Genomic DNA, 24,619 nt, shown 5'->3' with positions numbered 1-24,619 from the left:
CAGTTGTGCAAAATTTTAGCAACTTTTGGCATTTTCACCCCAGTTTCTTCCAGCTCCACCCAAAATGGTTAGGGCTTGGGTGAGAAAGGGGCACGGCAGGGGCTTGAACCACATTTTGTCTAATTCATGACAAGCTTTGGCATTCCATACATGGGAAATCTTACTCTAGTCAGTGTCTGGAGTAAGATCTCTGTTGTGATGTATGGAGGTGCCACGTATCTCCTAATGAATCAGGAGTGTCTGACTCCAACAAGTCCCTCATCAAGATCAGCGAAAAAAAATGACGGTTTTGTTGAATCAGGGCCATTGAATATTGTTTTACTCCTTTGCCCACTTAGGTTCTAAACCAGCAATATTCTGAACGGCAACCTCTGGCATGGGCTGATAAACAGATTCCAAATGCATACCAGATACCCAGACCTTGGGCCATGGTAACCCATCTGAACCCCATGATGGCATTAAAGGGAGGTCACTGGGATTTATCAGAAGGATCTCCAATTGCAGCAGTTGTAATTGGAACCTGGCTGTGTATTATATAATGAAGGGTATGTCAGGCATGAAGGGTTAACAAGCATCCGACCAATGACAGATAAATGCTTTATAGGGGTTAATATGTTAAATCACTGTCACGAGAGAGATCCTATAAAGAATACATATTGTGAAACTGAGACATTGCCACTATTTGAGAAGAAAAGCCATTTGAGTTGACTGGTACAGTCAGTGCCTTAGTCAGTCACAATTGCAAAGCTGACAATACCGTGACCACCTTCAGTATAATTTACAGCTTGGTCTGTAACTATGAGCCATCACTAGAAAGCAGAGACTCGATGTGTGTGACAGTGTGATGCCATCTGTAAGCTCATCTTTTTATATCTATTGTACATCAAGTAGAGCATAATCTACCCAGCCAATGACCTAAATCCTGTGGAACCAGGGTTGTGTAGGTTGGCAAAGAAAATAAAATATTGAGCTCCAGCCCCTTAGTGACCAAGCTAATTTTTACCTTCATGACCAGGCTAATTTTTACAATTCTGACCACGGTCACTTTATGAATTTACAGCTCTGGAACAATTCTGACATATTGTACTTCATGATAGTAACAAAATTTGTTTGATATGATTTGCGTTTATTTGTGAAAATATCACAACTCTGGAGAAAATTTTCAGGGGGGGGGGGGGAATTGTAATTTTAAACTTTCAATCTTTATATCCTTAAACCAGTTAGTCATGCTGTACAAAATAATTCATAAGTAACATTTCCCATACGTCTACTTTACTTCTGCATCATTTTTCAAACATAATTTCATTTTGTTAGGATGTTAGAGGGGTTAGCAATTTCTAATTTTTTAACACCATACCAGGCACTCCCCACAATTTTTTGGGTTGCCCAAAAGCAGCAAAACATGCGGAGCGGTGACTCGAGCATGTCACCCGAGCACCCGCAATAATCATTGCATACCCGAGTACCCAATGCAAACTCGAGTAGCGAGCACTTGTGCTCAACACTAGTCGTCATATTGTCATCTGTGGGGTTTTTTACTTTTTAAAAACCCTAACCCCAACCCTAAGCGCATCCCCAACCCTAAAAGCCCAACCCTGGGCCCAATCCTAACCCTAAGTCTAATGGCAAAAAATAAAAAAATATATAAAAATAAAAATAATTAATCTGACTAAGGGGATGACACAGAGGGGGATGATTTACTAACTGGGCTTTTGACCACTGTGATAGACCTTATTGCAGTGATCAAAAGTCAGGAACCATTAGGAAAATTCCCTGCTGGCCGGCAGATGTCACCAGGCACAATGAGCGTGCATCCACCATTTTTCCTTATGAAGAAGGGCAGAGGGTCAAGGAACAGAGCAGGAGGGCCCAGGGAATGACGGAAGTACTGAGGTAAGCTTGGGGATATAATTTCTCTCTCATCTGACATGGTATATCATATCAGAGGAGAGAAAAATTATTTTAATAGCGGAAAATCTTTTTTTGTGCGTGATCACGATTATTTATTGAATAACAGTTATCACGTGATCAGGTACCAGAAAGAGTGGCTCTGATCATGTTCTCCAGGGTCTCAGGCACCCCCGGTAGCTGAGGCCCTGGAGCTTTTCAGACTCTGGAGGGCACTATAGGCTTATTCCTGATTGCTGTTTTAAAACGGCAATGAGGGAATAAGGCACCTTAACAGCTGCCATTTTAATGCATATCAGTGGTCATTAAGGGGCTAAAAAGAGGAGCATAAGCAGAGAGCACCCTTTGATATATTTGTTTTTGTTGTTTTATTTTCATTTTAATTAATTTTATCAACGTATGAGTAAGAAATTATTGTCATGTTTCTGGATTTGAACACTTGATTATGTGTCTTGTGTCTCTTTCCGCTGAGCTACAGCAGATACTGTATACATTTTCTTTGGGTGTTTTAGTTCTGTCATCTTTTTTCCTGTCTGTTTTAGGTAACAGGTGTTTTTCATTCACTCTGTTTGTCTGCTCTATCACCTTTCGGGTGCAGCTTTATATACCTTCTCTTGCTGGTGTTACCTGCTGGTGATTGTCTTTGTTGAATTCATTCACTTTGCTGTAGTTTATGTTGGTTGCAGCTGTTTCGTGTGTGATTCCTTTATTCTTTTGGGAATTCCTAGTCTAGCGATACTAGGAACTGCTAAGGACATTCAGGATAAGCTGCCATGGAGTGGGGATGCCACTGCATTATCTTAAGGTACCAACCTCCTAAAACCTCTCGCCAAGGCCCAATGGGGTTCTTTTGCCTAATGAGTTTCCGAGTTGACCTTGGACCCATTTGTCTATGGATTTTGTCACAGAGTTGTCTAATTCTGGATGTAACACTGTGGTATGGGTGCTGAAGGACCGTTTTATCAAAGTGGTTCACTCGGTCCCTCTACCAAAATTGCCTAAGGCGATCAGGCAGAGACAGACCATGGTCAGAGGAAGGCTTTTCATAGTCTGAACAGGGATCCATCAGGTTCAGTTCAGGTATTTGTCTCCCTGGTTTGTACACTACCCGTATTAATGTGCTTTTGCAGTCATAACAATTATAATCCACATATACCTCTACGGCTCATCTCTCCTATCCCACAGGTGGAAAATAAAGGATTTCACCTTTGTTAACTGATATCAAAGGAGGATTTAAAGGGTGGTCTATGTCTCCTTTCGATGCACTGCTGGGAAGGTCCACTTCAGTTTCCTCTTCTACAATAGGAGGAATGGGATCGTCTTCATCCACATCAGTTCTGATGCTTTCATCCATACTGTATACCCTTCGGGTTAGAAAATAAACATTAGATCTCCTTCCTAGAAATTGTTAAAAAATCCCAACAAATCAAAAGAATATTGTTGAAAATAAACATTAGGACTAGCGATGAGCGAGTATACTCGTTGCTCGGGTTTTCCTGAGCACGCTCGGGTGACCTCCGAGTATTTGTTAGTGTTCGGAGATTTAGTTTTCATCATGGCAGCTGAATGATTTACAGCTATTAGCCAGGCTGAGTACATGTGGGGGTTGCCTGGTTGCTAGGGAATCCCCACATGTAATCAATCTCGCTAGTAGCTGGAAATCATTCAGCTGCCATGATGAAAACTAAATCTCCGAGCAGTCATAAATACTCGGAGACCACCCGAGCAACGAGTACACTTGCTCATCACTAATTAGGACCTAATTTTAAAACCTGTGGGATGTAACATATTTTTACCATAAAACACACGTACATTAACATAGAATTTAAAGAGAACATGTTGTGTCCAGAAACGCTATTTACCTGCAGATGAGGGGTTAATCTGCAGCTAAATATCAGTAAAATCAGCCTAGGGTGCTTTTTTGGACCAGTGACTACAGGGAGAAAAGTAAGTTATATCTTCCCTGTGGCCGTTCCGCTACTCAGAGTGGCTATAACACGCCCAGCCACTTTGATTGACATCTTGCTCTGCAGCATGTGTGTGCAGAGCGGCCTATCAATCATTGTGCCGTTGAGTGATTACATTGCACTCACTGTTTAGTGACTGGAACTGCTTCCTGTATTTTCAGGGAGGTAAAGTTAATTCTCTCTCTATAGCTGCTGTTTCAAACAGCCTAACATGATTTCAACACTATATACCTGCAAATTTACAACAAATTTGCATGTAAATAACAATTGTGGATTTGAGAGGTTTCTTTTAACCCCTTCACCCCTAAGCCTGTTGTCACCTTCCTGACCAGGCCAATTTTTACAATTCTGAAAACTGTCACTTTATGGGACCATAACTCTGGAACACTTGAACATATCCCACTGATTCTGAAAAAGTTTTCTCATGACATATTGTACTTCATGATAGTGGTAACATTTCTTTGCTGTGCCTTTATTTGTGGAAAAAAATGGAAATTTGGCAAAAAATGTTAACATTTCGAAATTTTCAAACTTTTAATTTTTATGCCCTTAAGTCAGAGTCATATCGTACAAAATAGTTCATAAATAACATTTCCCACATGTCTACTTTACATCAACACAATTTTTGAAACATAATTTATTTTTGTTAGGAAGTTATAAGGGTTAAAAGTTGAAGAGCAATTTCTAATTTTTACAACAACATTTGCAAAACCATTTTTTTTAAGGGATCACCTCACATTTGAAGTGATTTTGAGGGGCTTATATGACAGAAAATACCCAAAAGTGACACCATTTGAAAAATTGCACCCCTCAAGGTGTTCAAAACCACATTCAGTTTATTAACACTTCAGGTGCTTCACAGTGATTTTTGGAATGTGGAAGGAAAAAAATTAACATTTACTTTTCTTTCACAAAAAAATTTCCTTTAGACCTAATTTTTTTTACTTTCGCAAGGGTAACAGGAGAAAATTGACCATACAATTTGTTGTGCAATTTCTCCTGAGCATGCGATACCCCATATGTGGGGGAAATCTACTGTTTGGGCACACAGCAGGGCTTCGAAGGGAAGGGAAGGTTCACCGATACCCCATATGTCATCAAAAGCTACTTTTGAGACACAGTGCAAAGCTAAGAAGGGAATGCCATATTATAGTGCAGATTTTGCTGCACTTGTTTGAGGGTGCCATGTTATATTGGCAGAGCCCCTGAGGTGCCAGAACAGCAGAACCCCCCATAAGTGACCCCATTTTACAAACTAAATCTCTAAATTAATTCATCTAGGGGTGCAGTGATTATATTGACCCCACAGGTGTGTCACAGACTTTTATACCATTGGGCAGTAAAGATAAAATAATTTACATTTTTACCACCAAGATTGTGTGTGAGCCCCAAATTTTACATTTTCATACTGGGAAATGGGTAAAAATGGCACCAAAATTTGTCCCACAATTTCTACTGAACGTGCAATACACCCTATGTGGCTGTACAGTACTACTTAGCCACACAAAGATACTCGGGAGGGACAGAGCGCTATTTGCCTCCTGGAGCGCAGATTTTCCGAGAAGAGTTTGCGGATTCCATATAAAGAGCCCTTAAGTGATAGAAAAGCAGAATCCCCCACGCAAGTGATCCCATTTTGGAAATTATAACCCTTTGGGAATTTATCTACAGATGTAGTGACGATTTTGACTCCATGGGTGTTTTCCAGAAACAAGCAGTAGGATGTTGCCGAGTGAAAATTGCAAACTGCCATTGTAGTGACCTGTACATTATGCCCAGTTCATGCTTCTGGAGACACGCACCTGTAAATTAGGGGGCATTTGGATTTGGGAGTGCAGAATTTGCTGAATTTCTTTTGGGGACTAGGAGCCATTTCACTTTTCTAGAGCCTTGTACTACCAGTAACGTGGAAGCCCCTCATATTTTCGTTAACAGATGGCAGACCTGAGTGGGGACTTTCTTTTTTTGTGGATTGAGTTGAAGCTTTTATTGGGAACATTTTACATAACGTTTGGGATCACATTTATCCGGTGCTCTACACTGACCACTTACTTTGGGGTTTACATCTAAATCTCTGAGTGACGTGATTCAGATGAAACCCCCGAGGGATCCATTCACTATAATGAGACAGCAGAGTTACAGTGGAATCCATCTGGCCTCTGTTCAGCGTTGTCCAATCCTCTGATGCGTACTGTATATGCCCCCAGCCCCTTCTGTGATGTATATATGCCCCCAGCCCATCCAGTGATGCTTATATGTCCCCAGCGTCTCCTGTGTTCAGAACTTACTGCTGCGAGTTCTTTTCAAAATTCACACAAAGAGTTGACTTTAGACCAACGCAAACCAGGAAAAGCAATAGTAACATCATCAATACCAATTAACATGATACGTCTCATCAAAGAGAAACAGCTTCAGCTATCAGGTTAGAGAGTTAGGAGTTAAATAATTGTTTGACTAAACATAGCAGAATAATTTTCAAATTGATCATTTTTTACTGCCCTCGAATGATGGTAGACAGTGACTTGCGAAAGTATTTGGCAACCTGGAACTTTTCAACCTTTTCCCACATATCATGCTTCAAACATAAAGATACCATATGTAAAATTTTGGTGAAGAACCAACAACAAGTGGGACACAATTGTGAAGTTGAATGAAATTTATTGGTTATTTTAAAAATTTTGGGAAATTCAAAAACTGAAATTTGGGCGTGCAATATTATTCTGCCCCTTTACGTTCAGTGCAGCAAACTCACTCCAGAAGTTCATTGTGGATCTCTGAATGATCCAATATTGTCCTAAATGCCTAATGATGATAAATATAATCCACCTATGTGCAATCAAGTCTCCGTATAAAAACAACTGCTCTGTGATAGTCTCAGGGTTCTGTTTGAAGCACAGAGAGCATCATGAAGACCAAGGAACACAACAGGCAGGTCCGTGATACTGTTGTGGAGAAGTTTAAAGCCGGAATTGGATACCAAATGATTTCCAAAACTTTAAACATCCCAAGGAGCACTGTGCAAGCGATCATATTGAAATGGAAGGAGTATCATACCACTGCAAATCTACCAAGATCCGGCCGTCCCTCTAAACTTTCATCTCAAACAAGGAGAAGACTGATCAGAGATGCAGCCAAGAGGCTCATGATCACTCTGGATGAACTGCAGAGATCTACAGCTGAGGTGGGACAGTCTGTCCATAGGACAACAATCAGTCGTACACTGCACAAATCTGACCTTTATGGAAGAGTGGCAAGAAGAAAGCCATTTCTCAAAGATATCCATAAAAGGTGTTGTTTAAAGTTTGCAACAAGCCACCTGGGAGACACACCAAACATGTGGAAGAAGGTGGTCTGGTCAGATGAAACCAAAATCGAACTTTTTGGCAACAAAGCCAAACGATATGTTAGAAGATGGTTAAAATTGATGGGAAGATGGATGGAGCCAAATACAGGACCATTCTTGAAGAAAACCTGTTGGAGTCTGCAAAAGATCTGAGACTGGGATGGAGATTTGTCTTCCAACAAGACAATGATCCCAAACATAAAGCAAAATCTACAATGGAATGGTTCACAAATAAACAAATCCAGGTGTTAGAATGGCCAAGTCAAAGTCCAGACCTCAATCCAATCGATAATCTGTGGAAAGAGCTGAAAACTGCTGTTCACAAACGATCTCCATCAAACCTCACTGAGATCGAACTGTTTGCGAAGAAAGAATGGGCAAGATTTCAGTCTCTCGATGTTCAAAACTGATAGACATACCCTAAGCGACTTGCAGCTGTAATCGCAGCAAAAGGTGGTGCAACAAAGTATTAAGTTAAAGGGGCCGAATAATATTGCACGCCCCACTTCAGTTTTTTAATTTCCACAAAAATTTTAAATAACCAATAAATTTCGTTCAACTTCACAATTGTGTTCCACTTGTTGATTCTTCACCAAAAATTTACATTTGGTATCTTTATGTTTGAAGCATGATATGTGGGAAAAGGTTGAAAAGTTCCAGGGAGCCAAATACTTTTGCAAGGCACTGTAAATATCCCAATGGCCCCTGCAGTGGCGTAGGAAGGGGGGTGCGGGGGGGGCGGGCCGCCCCGGGCGGCACAATGCCGGGGGCGGCTCCGACCCAGGGAGGAGGAGGAAGAAAGAAAAAAAATTGAGACGCGGGCCCTTTAAATCTTCGGGCGGCGCCGACGCCACCGCCACAACCAGGGCCGCCATACCAGCTGGCATTGGGCCCCCCGTTCTAATCCTCACCTCTCCTGGTTCCTGCGGCAGCTGCAGCTTCTTCACCGCTCTCTGACTCTGCGACGTCTCAGGGCAGAGGGTGCGATGACGTCATCACTGCGCGCTCAGCCTCTCTGTCCTGAGCGTTGCAGAGCCGGAGAGACGCTGAGTGCACGGGACCTGCGCTGGGAACGGGAGAGGTGAGGATTTTACTTTTTTTTTTTTTCTTTATGTCTGACTCAGACAGACAGATTGCTGGAGACAGACTGGGGGCAGATTGCTGGAGACAGACTGGGGGCAGATTGCTGGAGACAGACTGGGGGCAGATTGCTGGAGACACACTGGGGGCAGATTGCTGGAGACACACTGGGGGCAGATTGCTGGAGACACACTGGGGGCAGATTGCTGGAGACACACTGGGGGCAGATTGCTGGAGACAGACTGGGGGCAGATTGCTGGAGACACACTGGGGGCAGATTGCTTGAGACACACTGGGGGCAGATTGCTGGAGACACACTGGGGGCAGATTGCTTGAGACACACTGGGGGCAGATTGCCGGAGACACACTGGGGGCAGATTGCCGGAGACACACTGGGGGCAGATTGCCGGAGACACACTGGGGGCAGATTGCCGGAGACACACTGGGGGCAGATTGCCGGAGACACACTGGGGGCAGATTGCCGGAGACACACTGGGGGCAGATTGCTGGGCACACTGGGGCAGATTGCTGGGCACACTGGGGGCAATGCTGGACACACTGGGGGCAATGCTGGACACTGGGGCAGATTGCTGGACACACTGGGGGCAATGCTGGACACTGGGGCAGATTGCTGGACACACTGGGGGCAATGCTGGACACTGGGGGAGATTGCTGGACACTGGGGGAGATTGCTGGACACACTGGGGGCAATGCTGGACACTGGGGCAGATTGCTGGACACACTGGGGGCAATGCTGGACACTGGGGCAGATTGCTGGACACACTGGGGGCAATGCTGGACACTGGGGCAGATTGCTGGACACACTGGGGGCAATGCTGGACACTGGGGGAGATTGCTGGACACACTGGGGGCAATGCTGGACACTGGGGGAGATTGCTGGACACACTGGGGGCAATGCTGGACACTGGGGGAGATTGCTGGACACACTGGGGGCAATGCTGGACACACTGGGGGCAATGCTGGACACTGGGGCAGATTGCTGGACACACCGGGGGCAATGCTGGACACTGGGGCAGATTGCTGAACACACTGGGGGCAATGCTGGACACTGGGGGAGATTGCTGGACACACTGGGGGCAATGCTGGACACTGGGGCAGATTGCTGGACACACTGGGGGCAATGCTGGACACTGGGGCAGATTGCTGGACACACTGGGGGCAATGCTGGACACTGGGGCAGATTGCTGGACACACTGGGGGCAATGCTGGACACTGGGGCAGATTGCTGGACACACTGGGGGCAATGCTGGACACTGGGGCAGATTGCTGGACACTGGGGCAGATTGCTGGACACACTGGGGGCAATGCTGGACACTGGGGCAGATTGCTGGACACACTGGGGGCAATGCTGGACACACTGGGGCAATGCTGGACACTGCGCCTGTGCGGCCGCCCTGCTTGTGAATCCCAGCCCCGAACTCTGCATAATGCATAACACACTGCAGGGCTGGGATTACCAAGGTGGGTGGCCGCACAGGCGCAGTCTGCAAGCCTGGCTGTGACGTCAGACGGCCAGAGCTCTCTGCGCCTGCACCAAACAGCGATACACAGCGCAGGCACCGGATTTCATGGGTAAACAGTGCTGAGGGGACGGTGCCCGGCGTTGAGTGACGGCAATGGGGGGGGGCGCCAAACTCGGAAACAGCCCCGGGCGGCAAAAGCTCTAGCTACGCCAGTGGGCCCCTGGCAGAAAAAACATTCCCAACCTGGTTTACATGAATGAGATATACAATACGCAAGAGCTCATACGGCCTTATAAAAACCCTGCATGACTAACAAATCTTTGTTAAAAATAACTGGCTGTTTTTGAAGGACTGGAAGGGTGAGTGTTCTAAGTTAATCTGAAGAGTTACCAGTTGCCAGGAAAAGGAAGCAGCAGAACAAAAAAAAAAGTGCAAGAAAGGCCAGTGAATAGCAGAGTTGGTTATTTGCAGTAACGTCACCTAATTGTTATTCCGTCCAAAAACAGAGGTCAAACAAACCAAGTGTGGCGTACATTATGTTCACGGATACCACACGCACCCATTATAACTGTGGAGCTGCTCACATGTCCGTGTAAACCACCCATGTAAACCACACAGAGACATGTCCGTTTTATAACCCTTTTATCCCATATGACGTACTATCCCGTCGAGGTGACTTGGGACTTAATTCCCAGTGACGGGATAGTACGTCATAGGTGATCGGCCGCGCTCACGGGGGGGAGCACGGCCAATCGCCGCCGGGTGTCAGCTGATTATTACAGCTGACATCTGGTCTGGCAGTCACGGACCACTCCCGGCACATTAACCTCCGGAACACTGCGATCAAACATGATCGCAGCGTTCCGGCAGCACAGGGAAGCATCGCGCAGGGAGGGGGCTCCCTGCGTGCTTCCCTGAGACGCTCGGAGCAACGCAATGTGATCGCGTTGCTCAGAGGGTCTTCTACCTCCTTCTCCCTGCAGGCCTGGATCCAAAATGGCCACAGGGGGCCTTCCGGGTCCTGCAGGAAGGTGGCTTTCAAGCGCCGGCTCAGAGCAGGCGCCGGGAAGCCTCCCTGCAGTACCTGTCAGATCGCTGATCTGACACAGTGCACTGCAAAGTGTCAGATCAGCGATCTGTTACTATGTGATGTCCTCCTCCCCGAGGCAATGTAAACAAGTAAAAAATAAAAACATATTTACATGTGTAAAAAAAAAAAAAAAAAAATCCTAAATAAAGAAAAAAAAATATTGTTCCAATAAATACATTTCTTTATCTAAATAAAAAAAACAATAAAAGTACACACATTTAGTATCGCCGCGTCCATAACGACCCGACCTATAAAACTGTCCCACTAGTTAACCCCTTCAGTGAACACCGTACCTCCAAACAAAAAGTGGAATAACACACAATCAAAAAGACGGATATAAATAACCATGGTACCGCTGAAAACGTCATCTTGTCCCACAAAAAAACGAGCTGCCATACAGCGTCATCAACGAAAAAATAAAAAAGTTATAGTCCTCAGAATAAACCGATGCAAAAGTAATTATTTTTATATAATATAGGTTTTATCGTATAAAAGCGACAAAACATGAAAAATGATATAAATGTGGTATCGCTGTAATCGTTCTGACCCAAAGAATAAAACTGCTTTATCAATTTTACCAAACATGGAACGGTATAAGCGCCCCCCCAAAAGAAATTCATTAATAGCTGGTTTTTGTTCATTCTACCTCACAAAAACCGGAATAAAAAGCGATCAAAAAATGTCACGTGCCCGAAAATGGTACCAAATAAAAACGTCAAATCGTCCCGCAAAAAACAAGACCTCACATGACTCTGAGGACCAAAATATGGAAAAATTATAGCTCTCAAAATGTGGAGACGCAAAAACTATTTTTTGCAATAAAAAGCGTCTTTTAGTGTGTGACGGCTGCCAATCATAAAAATCCGCTAAAAAACCCGCTATAAAAGTAAATCAAACCCCCCCTTTCATCACCCCCTTTGTTAGGGAAAAATAATTAAATTTAAAAAAATGTATTTATTTCCATTTTCCCGTTAGGGTTAGGGTTAGGGTTGGGGCTAAAGTTAGGGTTAGGGTTAGGGCTAAAGTTAGGGTTGGGGTTAGGGTTAGGAATAAAGTTAGGGTTGGGGCTAAAGTTAGCGTTAGGGTTGGGGCTAAAGTTAGGGTTTGGATTACATTTACGGTTGGGATTAGGGGTTGGGATTAGGGTAGGGGTGTGGTTAGGGCTATGGTTGGGATTAGGGTTAGGGGTGTGTTTGGGTTAGGGTTTCAGTTAGAATTGGGGAGGTTTCCACTGTTTAGGCACATCTCTAAACGCGACATGGCGTCCAATCTCAATTCCAGCCAATTCTGCGTTGAAAAAGTAAAACAGTGCTCCTTCCCTTCCGAGCTCTCCCGTGTGCCCAAACAGGAGTTTGCCCAAACATATGGGGTATCAGCGTACTCAGGACAAATTGGACAACAACTTTTGGGGTCCAATTTCTCCTGTTACCCTTGGGAAAATACAAAACCAGGGGCTAAAAAATAATTTTTGTGGAGAAAAAAATATTTTTTATTTTCACGGCTCTGTGTTATAAACTGTAGTGAAACACTTGGGGGTTCAAAGTTCTCACAACACATCTAGATAAGTTTCTTGGGGTGTCTAGTTTCCAATATGGGGTCACTTGTGGGGGGGTTTCTACTATTTAGGTACATCAGGGGCTCTGCAAAAGCAACGTGATGCCTGTGCAGACCAATCCATCTTAGTCTGCATTCCAAACAGCACTCCTTCCCTTCCGAGCTCTGCCATGCGCCCAAACGGTGGTTCTCCCCACATATGGGGTATCAGCGTACTCGGGACAAATTGGACAACAACTTTTGGGGTCCAATTTCTCCTATTTCCCTTGGGAAAATACAAAACTGGGGGCTAAAAAATAATTTGCGTGGAAAAAAAATGATTTTTTATTTTCACGGCTCTGCATTATAAACTGTAGTGAAACACTTGGGGGTTCAAAGTTCTCACAACACATCTAGATAAGTTCCTTGGGGGGGTCTAGTTTCCAAGATGGGGTCACCTGTGGGGGGTTTCTACTGTTTAGGTACATCAGGTGCTATGCAAACGCAATGTGACGCCTGCAGACCATTCCATCTAAGTCTGCATTCCAAATGGAGCTCCTTCCCATCCGAGCTCTGCCATGCGCCCAAACGGTGGTTTCCCCCCCCACATATGGGGTATCAGCGTACTCAGGACAAATTGGACACCAACTTTTGGGGTCCAATTTCTCCTGTTACCCTTGGGAAAATACAAAACTGGGTGCTAAAAAATGATTTTTGTAGAAAAAAAATATTTTTTATTTTCACGGCTCTGCGTTATAAACTGTAGTGAAACACTTGGAGGTTCAAAGTTTTCACAACATATCTAGATAAGTTCCTTAGGGAGTCTTCTTTCCAAAATGGTGTCACTTGTGGGGGGTTTCAATGTGTAGGCACATCAGGGACTCTCCAAACGCAACATGGTATTCTATCTCAAGTCCAGTCAATTTTGCATTGAAAAGTCAAACGGTGCTGCTTCCCTTCCGAGCTCTGCTATGCGCCCAAACAGTGGTTTACCCCCACATATGGGGTTATCAGCGTACTCAGGACAAATTTTACAACTTTTGGGGCTCAATTTCTTCTGTTACCCTTGGGAAAATAAAAAATTGGGGGCAAAAAGATTATTTTTGTGAAAAAATATGATTTTTTATTTTTACGGCTCTGCATTATAAACTTCTGTGAAGCACTTGGTGGGTCAAAGTGCTCACCACACATCTAGATAAGTTCCTTAGGGGGTCTACTTTCCAAGATGGTGTCACTTGTGGGGGGTTTCACTGTTTAGGCACATCAGGGGCTCTCCAAACACGACATGGCGTCCCATCTCAATTCCAGTCAATTTTGCCAAGTCAAATGGCGCTCCTTCCCTTCTGAGCTCTGCCATGCGCCCAAACAGTGGTTTACCCCCACATATGGGGTATCAGTGTACTCAGGACAAATTTTACAACAACTTTTGGGGTCTAATTTCTCCTGTTACCCTTGGTAAAATAAAACAAATTGGAGCTGAAGTAAATTTTTTGTGAAAAAAAGTTAAATGTTCATTTATCATTTATTTATATCTTGGTACCGTGTTAGCCAGTAGATAGAAAAATATTTAGAATTGAGAGTCTTCACTGGTTGATACCTTTTAATGGCTAAGGGCTCATTTCCACATGCGAGAGACAAAACGGTCCGATTTACGGACTGAAAAAACGGAGGAAAATCATGCGATTGTCATGCGAGTGTCATGCGATTTTTTATCGCAACATCCGTATGACATCCGTATGACATCCGTATTGCTGTCCGATTTTTACGCACCGGTGTCCTTTGAAAAGCCGGCAAATCAGTGCTGTGTACAGTAAAATCACACTGACAGGTTAGAATAGAATAGATATATACACATAGAATGTGTATATATACATATATATATATGTCAGTGAGACACCTATATATGTAGATTTATATTTAATGCAGCGCTAGATAGCATAAAAGCCGCTAATTCAATTGCCGGCTTTTGCTCTCTCTTTCACAAACCCGACAGGATATGAGACATGGTTTACATACAGTAAACCATCTCATATCTCTTCTTTTATTACATATTCCTCTTCATTAATGTAAGAAGTGTCTGTGTGTCAAATTTGGGGGCTCTAGCTATTAAATTAAAGGGTTAAATCGCGGAAAAAATTGGCGTGGGCTCCCGTGCAATTTTCTCTGCCAGAGTGGTAAAGCCAGTGACTGAGAGCAGATATTAATAGCCTAGAGAGGGTCCATGGTTATTGGCCCCCCACTGGCTACAAACATCTGCCCCCAGCCACCCCAGAAAAGGCACATCTGGAAGATGCGCCTATTCTGGCACTTGGCCACTCTCTTCCCACTCCCGAGTAGCGGTGGGATATGGGGTAATGAAGGGTTAATGTCACCTTGCTATTGTAAGATGACATTAAACCAGATTAATAATGGAGAGGCGTCAATTATGACACCTATCCATTATTAATCCAAAAGTAGGATATGGTTAATAAAACACACACATTATTACAAAGTACTTTAATGAAATAAAGACACAGGGTGTTGTAATATTTTATTATTCTCTTAATCCAGCTGAAGACCATCGTTCTGTAAAAAAGTAAAAATAAAAAATCAACAATATCCCATACCTTCCGATGGTCAGTCACGTCTCACGATGTAAATCCATCTGAAGGGGTTAAATCGTTTTACAGCCAGGAGCTGTGCTAATGCAGTGCTCATGGCTGTAAAACCCCGGGGAATGAATGGAGTGCAGGGGAATGTCCTGTAGTTACCTTGAGTCGCGTTGATGCGCCCCCTGCTGGATGTCCTCATATGAACTCGAACCTGGGAAAAGTTCCCACGCTCGAGTTCATATGAGGACATCCAGCAGGGGGCGCATCACCGCAACTCAAGGTAACTACAGGACATTCCCCTGCACTCCATTCATTCCCTGGGGTTTTACATCTATGAGCACTGCATTAGCACAGCTCCTGGCTGTAAAATGATTTAACCCCTTCAGATGGATTTACATCGTGGGACGTGACTGATCATCGGAAGGTATGGGATATTGTTGATTTTTTATTTTTACTTTTTTACAGAATGAGGGTCTTCAGCTGGATTAAGAGAATAATAAAATATTACAACACCCTGTGTCTTTATTTCATTAAAGTACTTTGTAATAATGTGTGTGTGTTTTATTAACCATTTCCTACTTTTGGATTAATAATGGATAGGTGTCATAATTGATGTCTCTCCATTATTAACCTGGCTTAATGTCACCTTACAATAGCAAGGTGACATTAACCCTTCATTACCCCATATCCCACCGATACACGGGAGTGGGAAGAGAGTGGCCAAGTGCCAGAATAGGCGCATCTTCCAGATTTCCCTTTTCTCGGGTGGCTGGGAGCAGATGTTTGTAGCCAGGGGGGGCCAATAACCATGGACCCTCTCTAGGCTATTAACCCCTTCCCGACCTTTGACGCCACGTAGGCGTCATGAAAACCCGTGCCAATCCGACCCATGACGCCTATGTGGCGTCATGGAATGATCGCGTCCCTGCCGAGCGGGTGAAAGGGTTAACTCCGATTTCACCCGATCTGCAGGGACAGGGGGAGTGGTACTTCAGCCCAGGGGGGGGGGGCTTCACCCCCCATGGCTACGATCGCTCTGATTGGCTGTTGAAAGTGAAACTGCCAATCAGAGCGATTTGTAATATTTCACCTATAAAAATGGTGAAATATTACAATCCAGCCATGGCCGATGCTGCAATAGCATCTGCCATGGCTGGAGACCCCGATCTGACCCCCCCACTGCCACCGATCGCCCCCCCAGTTGTCCTTTCTGCCCCGTCCTCCTCTCCGCTCCCCTCCGTCCTTCTGTCGGCTCCCCCTTCCTCCTGCCCGCTCCCCCCGTACTTCGATGGCTCCCCCCGTCCTCCGATCCACCCCCCATACTCAGATCTCCCCCCCCATACTTACCGGGCCTCCCGATGCCCGTCTGTCTTCTTCATGGGCGCCGCCACCTTCCAAAATGGCGGGCGCATGCGCAGTACGCCCGCCGAATCTGCCGGCCGGCAGATGAGTTCCAGGTATATTTTGATCACTGTAATATAACCTATCACAGTGATCAAAATAAAAAAAATAGTAAATGACCCCCCCCCCTTTATCACCCCCATAGGTAGGGACAATAATAAAATAAAGAAAATATTTTTTTTTCTTTTTTCACTAGGGTTAGGGTTAGAACTAGGGTTAAAACTAGGGGTAGGGTTAGGGTTAGGGGTAGGGTTAGGGTTATGGCATGTGCACACAGTGCAGATTTGGCCGCGGATCCGCAGCGGATTGGCCGCGGATGCGCAGCGGATAGGCCACGGATCCGCAGCAGATTGGCCGCTGCGAATTCGTAGCAGTTTTCCATCAGGTTTACAGTACCATGTAAACCTATGGAAAACCAAATCCGCTGTGCCCATGGTGCGGAAAATTCCGTGCGGAAACACTGCATGTCATTTCTTTGTGCGGATTCCGCAGCGTTTTACACCTGTTCCTCAATAGGAATCCGCAGGTGAAATCCGCACAAAAAAACACTGGAAATCCGCTGTAAGTCCGCAGGTAAAACGCAGTGCCTTTTACCTGCAGATTTTTCAAAAATCGTGCAGAAAAATCTCACACGAATCCGCAACGTGGGCACATAGCCTTAGGGTTAGGGTTGGAATTAGATTTAGGGTTGGAATTAGGGCTAGGGTTGGAAATAGGGTTAAGATTAGGCTTGTGGTTAGGGTTACGGATAGAGTTAGGGGTGTGTTGGGGTTACAGTTGTGGTTAGGGTTGGGATTAGGGTTAAGGTTGGGATTAGGGTTAGGATTAGGAATACGGGTGTGTTGGGGTTAGGGTTGTGGTTAGGGGTGTGTTGGGGTTAGGGTTGTGATTAGGGTTATGGCTACAGTTGGGATTAGGGTTAGGGGTGTGTTGGGGTTAGTGATGAAGTTAGAATTGAGGGGTTTCCACTGTTTAGGCACATCAGGGGTCTCCAAACGCAACATGGCGCCACCATTGATTCCAGCCAATCTTGCGTTCAAAAAGTCAAATGGTGCTCCCTCCCTTCCAAGCCCCGACGTGCGCCCAAACAGTGGTTTATCCCCACATATGGGGTACCAGCGTACTCAGGACAAACTGGGCAACAAATATTGGGGTCCAATTTCTCCTGTTACCCTTGCAAAAATAAAAAATTACTTGCTAAAACATAATTTTTGAGGAAAGAACAATTATTTTTTATTTTCACGGCTCTGCGTTATAAAGTTCTGTGAAGCACTTGGGGGTTGAAAGTGCTCACCACACATCTAGATAAGTTCCTTGGGGGGGTCTAGTTTCCAAAATGGGGTAACTTGTGGGGTGTTTCTACTGTTTAGGCACATCAGGGGCTCTGCAAATGCAATGTGACGCCCGCAGACCATTCCATCAAAGTCTGCATTTCAAATGTCACTACTTCCCTTCCGAGCCCTGATGTGCGCCCAAACAGTGGTTTATCCCCACATATGGGGTATCAGCGTACTCACAACAAACTGGGCAACAAATATTGGGGTCCAATTTCTCCTGTTACCCTTGTGAAAATAAAAAATTGCTTGCTAAAACATCTTTTTGAGGAAAGAAAAATGATTTTGTATTTTCACGGCTCTGCGTTGTAAACTTCTTTGAAGCACTTGGGGGTTCAAAGTGCTCACCACATATCTAGATAAGTTCCCTTGGGGGTCTAGTTTCCAAAATGGGGTCACTTGTGGGGAGTTCCTACTGTTTAGGCACATCAGGGGCTCTGCAACCGCAACCTGACGGCTGCAGAGCATTCCATCAAAGTCTGCATTTCAAAATGTCACTACTTCCTTTCCGAACCCCGACGTGTGCTAAAACAGTGGTTTACCCCCACATATGGGGTATCAGCATACTCAGGAGAAACTGGACAACAACTTTTGGGGTCCAATTTCTCCTGTTACCCTTGGGAAAATAAAAATTTGTAGGCTAAAAAATCATTTTTGAGAAAAGAAAAATTATTTTTTATTTTCATGGCTCTGCGTTATAAACTTCTGTGAAGCACTTGGGGGTTCAAAGTGCTCACCACACATCTAGATTAGTTCCTTGGGACGTCTAGTTTCCAAAATGGGGTCACTTGTGGGGGAGCTCCAATGTTTAGGCACACAGGGGCTCTCCAAACGCGACATGGTGTCCGCTAATGATTGGAGCTAATTTTCCATTCAAAAAGCCAAATGGCGTGCCTTCCCTTCCGAGCCCTGCCGTGCGCCCAAACAGTGGTTTACCCCCACATATGGGGTATCATCGTACTCAGGACAAACTGGACAACAAATATTGGGGTCCAATTTCTCCTGTTACCCTTGCAAAAATAAAAAATTACTTGCTAAAACATAATTTTTGAGGAAAGAACAATTATTTTTTATTTTCACGGCTCTGCGTTATAAACTTCTGTGAAGCACTTGGGGGTTCAAAGTGCTCACCACACATCTAGATTAGTTCCTTGGGACGTCTAGTTTCCAAAATGGGGTCACTTGTGGGGGAGCTCCAATGTTTAGGCACACAGGGGCTCTCCAAACGCGACATGGTGTCCGCTAATGATTGGAGCTAATTTTCCATTCAAAAAGCCAAATGGCGTGCCTTCCCTTCCGAGCCCTGCCGTGCGCCCAAACAGTGGTTTACCCCCACATATGGGGTATCATCGTACTCAGGACAAACTGGACAACAACATTTGGGGTCCAATTTCTCCTATTACCCTTGGGAAAATAAAAAATTCTGGGCTAAAAATCATTTTTGAGGAAAGAAAAATTATTTTTTTATTTTCACGGCTCTGCGTTATAAACTTCTGTGAAGCACCTGGGGGTTTTAAGTGCTCACTATGCATCTAGATAAGTTCCTTGGGGGGTCTAGTTTCCAAAATGGGGTCACTTGTGTGGGAGCTCCAATGTTTAGGCACACAGGGGCTCTCCAAACGTGACATGGTGTCCGCTAGCGATGGAGATAATTTTTCATTCAAAAAGTCAAATGGCGCTCCTTCCCTTCCGAGCCTTACCATGTGCCCAAACAGTGGTTTACCCCCACATATGAGGTATCGGTGTACTCAGGAGAAATTGTCCAACAAATTTTAGGATCCATTTTATCCTGTTGCCCATGTGAAAATTAAAAAATTGAGGCTAAAATAATTTTTTTGTGAAAAAAAAAGTACTTTTTCATTTTTACGGATCAATTTGTGAAGCACCTGGGGGTTTAAAGTGCTCACTATGCTTCTAGATAAGTTCCTTGGGGGGTCTAGTTTCCAAAATGGGGTCACTTGTGGGGGAGCTCCAATGTTTAGGCACACGGGGGCTCTCCAAACATGACATGGTGTCTGCTAAAGATTGGAGCCAATTTTTCATTCAAAAAGTCAAATGGCGCTCCTTCCCTTCCGAGTTCTGCCGTGCGCCCAAACAGTGGTTTACCCCCACATATGAGGTATCAGCGTACTCAGAACAAATTGGACAACAACTTTCGTGGTCCAGTTTCTCCTTTTACCCTTGGGAAAATAAAAAAATTGTTGCTAAAAGATCATTTTTGTGACTAAAAAGTTAAATGTTCATTTTTTACTTCCATGTTGCTTCTGCTGCTGTGAAACACCTGAAGGGTTAATAAACTTCTTGAATGTGGTTTTGAGCACCTTGAGGGGTGCAGTTTTTAGAATGGTGTCACTTTTGGGTATTTTCAGCCATATAGAACCCTCAAAATGACTTCAAATGTGAGGTGGTCCCTAAAAAAAATGGTTTTGTAAATTTTGTTGTAAAAATGAGAAATCACTGGTCAAATTTTAACCCTTATAACTTCCTAGCAAAAAAAAAAATTTGTTTCCAAAATTGTGCTGATGTAAAGTAGACATGTGGGAAATGTTATTTATTAACTATTTTGTGTCACATAACTCTCTGGTTTAACAGAATAAAAATTCAAAATGTGAAAATTGCGAAATTTTCAAAATTTTCGCCAAATTTCCGTTTTTTTCACAAATAAACGCAGAAATTATCGACCTAAATTTACCACTAACATGAAGCCCAATATGTCACGAAAAAACAATCTCAGAAACGCTAGGATCCGTTGAAGCGTTCCTGAGTTATTACCTCATAAAGGGACACTGGTCAGAATTGCAAAAAACTGCAAGGTCATTAAGGCCAAAATAGGCTGGGTCATGAAGGGGTTAATATCTGCTCTGTCACTGGCTTTACCACTCTGGCGGAGAAAATTGCGCGGGAGCCCACGCCAATTTTTTCCGTGATTTAACCCTTTAATTTAATAGTTAGAGCCCCCAAATTTGACACACAGACACTTCTTACATTAATGAAGAGGAATATGTAATAAAAGAAGGGATATGAGATGGTTTACTGTATGTAAACCATGTCTCATATCCTGTCGGGTTTGGGAAGGAGAGAGCAAAAGCAGGCAATTGAATTAGCGGCTTTTATGCTATCTAGTGCTGCATTAAATATAAATATACATATATAGGTGTCTCACTGACATATATATGTATATATACACATTCTATGTGTATATATCTACTCTATTCTAACCTGTCAGTGTGATTTTACTGTACACCGCGCTGAATTACCGGCTTTTCAAAGGACACCGGTGCGTAAAAATCGGACAGAACTCGCATGGTGCGAGTGCTGTGCGATTTTTTTCTCGCACCCATTGACTTGCATTGGCGAGTCTCGTCCGAGAATCGCAGCAATACGCAGCATGCTGCGATTTTTTTCTCAGTCCGATTTCGGCTGAGAAAAAAAATCGCAAATGAAAAGACACCTATTGAATAATATCAGATTGCACTCGTCCGTTTTCCTCACAAGTGGAAATGAGCCCTAACTGAAAAGATGGTAACAAATTGCAAGCTTTCGAGACTACTCAGGCCTCTTCATCAGGTATAGACTAAAAGAAATTCTGGAGAATCACATATTTATGCACAAAACATCACAGAAAATGTTTATGGACATAACTGTTTATCACCCATGGTAATTCTGCTTCATGTCACCTGTCTTATCCATTTTTTTTTTCTGTGATGTTTTGTGCATAAATATGTGATTCTCCAGAATTTGTTTTAGTCTTTGCCTGATGAAGAGGCCTGAGTAGTCTTGAAAGCTTGCAATTTGTTACCATCTTTTCAGTTAGCCATTAAAAGGTATCAACCACTGAGGACTCTCAATTCTAAACATTTTTTTTTAAAGATTCCAAAAATTCCTGTGAAACACCTGAAGGGTTAATAAACTTCTTGAATGTGGTTTCGAGCACCTTGAGGGGTGCAGTTTTCAGAATGGTGTCACACTTGGGTATTTTCTATCATATAGACCCCTCAAAGTGACTTCAAATGTGATGTGGTCCCTAAAAAAAATGGTGTTATAAAAATGAGAAATTGCTGGTCAACTTTTAACCCTTAGGCTATGTTCACACTTTGCGGTTTTTGCTGCGGATCCGCAGCGGATTTGACGCTGCGGATCCGCAGCAGTTTTCCATGCAGGGTACAGTACAATGTTACCCTATGGAAAACAAAAACCGCTGTGCCCACATTGCGGAAAATCCCGGAAAAAAACGCGCGGAATTGCTGCGGAAAAAAAGGAGCATGTCACTTCATTCTGCGGATTCCGCAGCGGTTTTCAACATGCACCAATAGGAAAGTGCTGTTAAAAACCAGCAGAGGAATCCGCAGAAGAAACCGCAGGAAAATCCGCAGTGAAAACCGCAGCGGTTTTGCACTGCGGATTTTCCAATTCCGCAGCGGAAAAATCCGCAGAAGAATCCGCAAAGTGTGAACGAGCCCTTATAACTCCCTAACAAAAAAAAATTTTGGTTCCAAAATTGTTTTGATGTAAAGTAGACATGTGGGAAATGTTACTTATTAAGTATTTTGTGTGACATATGTCTGTGATTTAAGGGCATAAAAATTCAATGTTGGAAAATTGTGAAATTTTCTAAATTTTCGCCAAATTTCAGTTTTTTTCACAAATAAACGCAGGTAATATCAAAGAAATTTTACCTCTATCATGAAGTAAAATATGTCATGAGAAAACAATGTCAGAATCAAAAAACGACTAGGTTAAGGCCATCCATTTTTTATGTCCGTACGCGGTCGTTTTTATAAGGACCACAAATACGGACACATGCACACCCTTTATATTCAAAGGTGGTGTACAACATGTCAGGTTTTTCACACGGACCATGTGTCCATGTGAAATTTTGGCCCTATAAGCTTTGGCCACCGCCATCAGGGGCTTATCTACAGCATTCTGTAATGCTGTAGATAGGCCCCCGATGTAACCTGAAAGTTAAGAAAAACAAGTTAGAGTATACTCACCTGGGGGGGGGCGGTCCGGTCCAATGGGTGTCGCAGCTCCGGGTCCGGCGCCTCCCATCTTCATACGATGTTGTCCTCTTCCTTGCTTCTGTTGCGGCTCCTGCGTAGACGTACTGATTTGCCCTGTTGAGGGCAGCGTAAAGTACTGCAGTGCACTGGGCCCCTCTGACCTTTCCCGGCGCTTGTGCACTGCAGTACTTTACGCTGCCTTCAACAGGGCAAATCAGTACGCCTACGCAGGAGCCGCAACAGAAGCAAGGAAGAAGACGACATCGTATGAAGATGGGAGGCGCCAGACCCGGACCTGTGACGCCCGTCGGACCAGATTGCACTGGACCGCTCCCCAGGTGAGTATAATGTAACTTATTTTTCTCACCTTTTAGGATACATCGGGGGCTTATCTACAGCATTCAGTAGCCGGGCTTTCAGTGTATCGGCTGCACGACTTCAGGACGCTATTACCTGCATATTAATCCCTCATCAACAGGTTAATGGTGTTTGTTCCCATAACAGGTTCTTTTTAAGTGGCGTGTGCCTCCAGTATGCCCAACACTGGCATGCAGAGATGAATCAGGCAAATATTCATCTATGCAAATATGGCAGAAAACTTCAAACATGGAAAAAAAATTTGCATGGTGGCTGAATGGTATATGTACAAAGGCCACCACAATTATTAAGGGGTCATGGCTCAAAAGTCAAAAGCTGTGTAAAATAATCATATTATTACATAACCGGTTACTATTACTGGCCTTGATTTGGGGACAGGTAATCGTGCGGTACCACAGTCCTACTAACATGAGCACACATATCTTTATATAGAATTATTATTAAATGTTAATACAAAGATCCTTCCATCACACATACCTTTCTCTGACGGCTTCTGTGTGGTGGGACGCAGAGGTCTTGTTCGTGGCCACTGCGACTCTCACACTTGCTGTATGTTATTACTTTGTATCCCCTGGTTTCCTTTTCTCGTTAGTATTGTTAGTTGCTGCCGTAGCAACCGCTGTAATCTGATCTCCCTCATTGGTTACAACTGGCAGTCTGCTTTATTTGCAGGCATTAGCAATGAATGGCTTCTGGGGTCCCAGCCTGGTGTACTGGTTATTATGTATTATTCAGTGTGAACCTGTGCTAATTCATGGATACATTGCTAGCTACAGATGACAGTATGTAATTCTCCAGGCATGCACAAGGCAGCGTTGGTTGCCATGAGCAAGGCTAACTGTACACACTGGGGCTGGGCATGGCTACTGACCTGTATCCCAGCAATGCCAGTACATGGCTCCAGGCCGCGCACACCTCTACCCTCTGCAGCTATTGTATAAGTTTACACACCCACTTGTAGCACATTTACCATAGTTTCATTATACTCACTTAGCTGATGTTTATGTTTTCCTTTCCTACTAGTTCATCACAGGCCTATTTTTATATGTTCAGAGCAGGCAAATTTTGGATGTTTTCTTGTACATGCAGATGATTTTTTCTTGTTTGCTTATTCAAGTATTTTTATTTTATACACATATTAGATTTTTTGTCTTTTATTTGTGAATTTTTATATAACTTTTTTTAGCAGCACAGATATTTTAATTTGTGTTCCCTTGTCTGTTATAATTATTTTTGTCTATAGAATATATAGCGGAGAGCAACAAACTCTGGTTTGAAATAACTTTTTTATTATTTCTTATTTATTCTAACTCCGCGGGGTCCCCGTAGGTGCTCCCGCTCTCTCTGTGCTCCACAGTGCCCTGCCGCGGTCTCTTTCTGGTGCGTGGCCAGCACTTCCCCGGGTATGGTGCTGAGGGCACACGCGCTCCCGTTCTCTTAAAGAGACAGCGCACATTTTTAAAAATATGCTATTAGCCAATCATGTTATGCTGTGTGTTATTTTTGG

The 24,619-nt window shown here is 43.9% G+C and overlaps 1 protein-coding gene across 1 annotated transcript in view; it reads right to left on the bottom strand.

The window, feature by feature from the left end:
• LOC143782325 (dynein axonemal heavy chain 5-like) overlaps positions 1–23,694 on the bottom strand; it is a 610,263-nt gene extending 586,569 nt beyond the window's left edge. Inside the window, exons 1-2 of the mRNA XM_077269680.1 lie at positions 23,590–23,694; positions 3,115–3,272 (exon numbers count right to left, since the gene is read on the bottom strand). Coding sequence (XP_077125795.1) covers positions 3,115–3,262 — 148 coding nt within the window. The 5' untranslated portion in view covers positions 3,263–3,272; positions 23,590–23,694. The remainder of the gene's footprint in view (positions 1–3,114; positions 3,273–23,589) is intronic.
• Between the last annotated feature and the right edge of the window lie 925 nt (positions 23,695–24,619).

This window comes from Ranitomeya variabilis, chromosome 6, assembly GCF_051348905.1.
Source record: "Ranitomeya variabilis isolate aRanVar5 chromosome 6, aRanVar5.hap1, whole genome shotgun sequence".
NCBI lineage: Eukaryota > Metazoa > Chordata > Amphibia > Anura > Dendrobatidae > Ranitomeya > Ranitomeya variabilis.
Note: the sequence above shows the minus strand (reverse complement) of the source record. Positions and strands in the feature narration are given on the sequence as shown.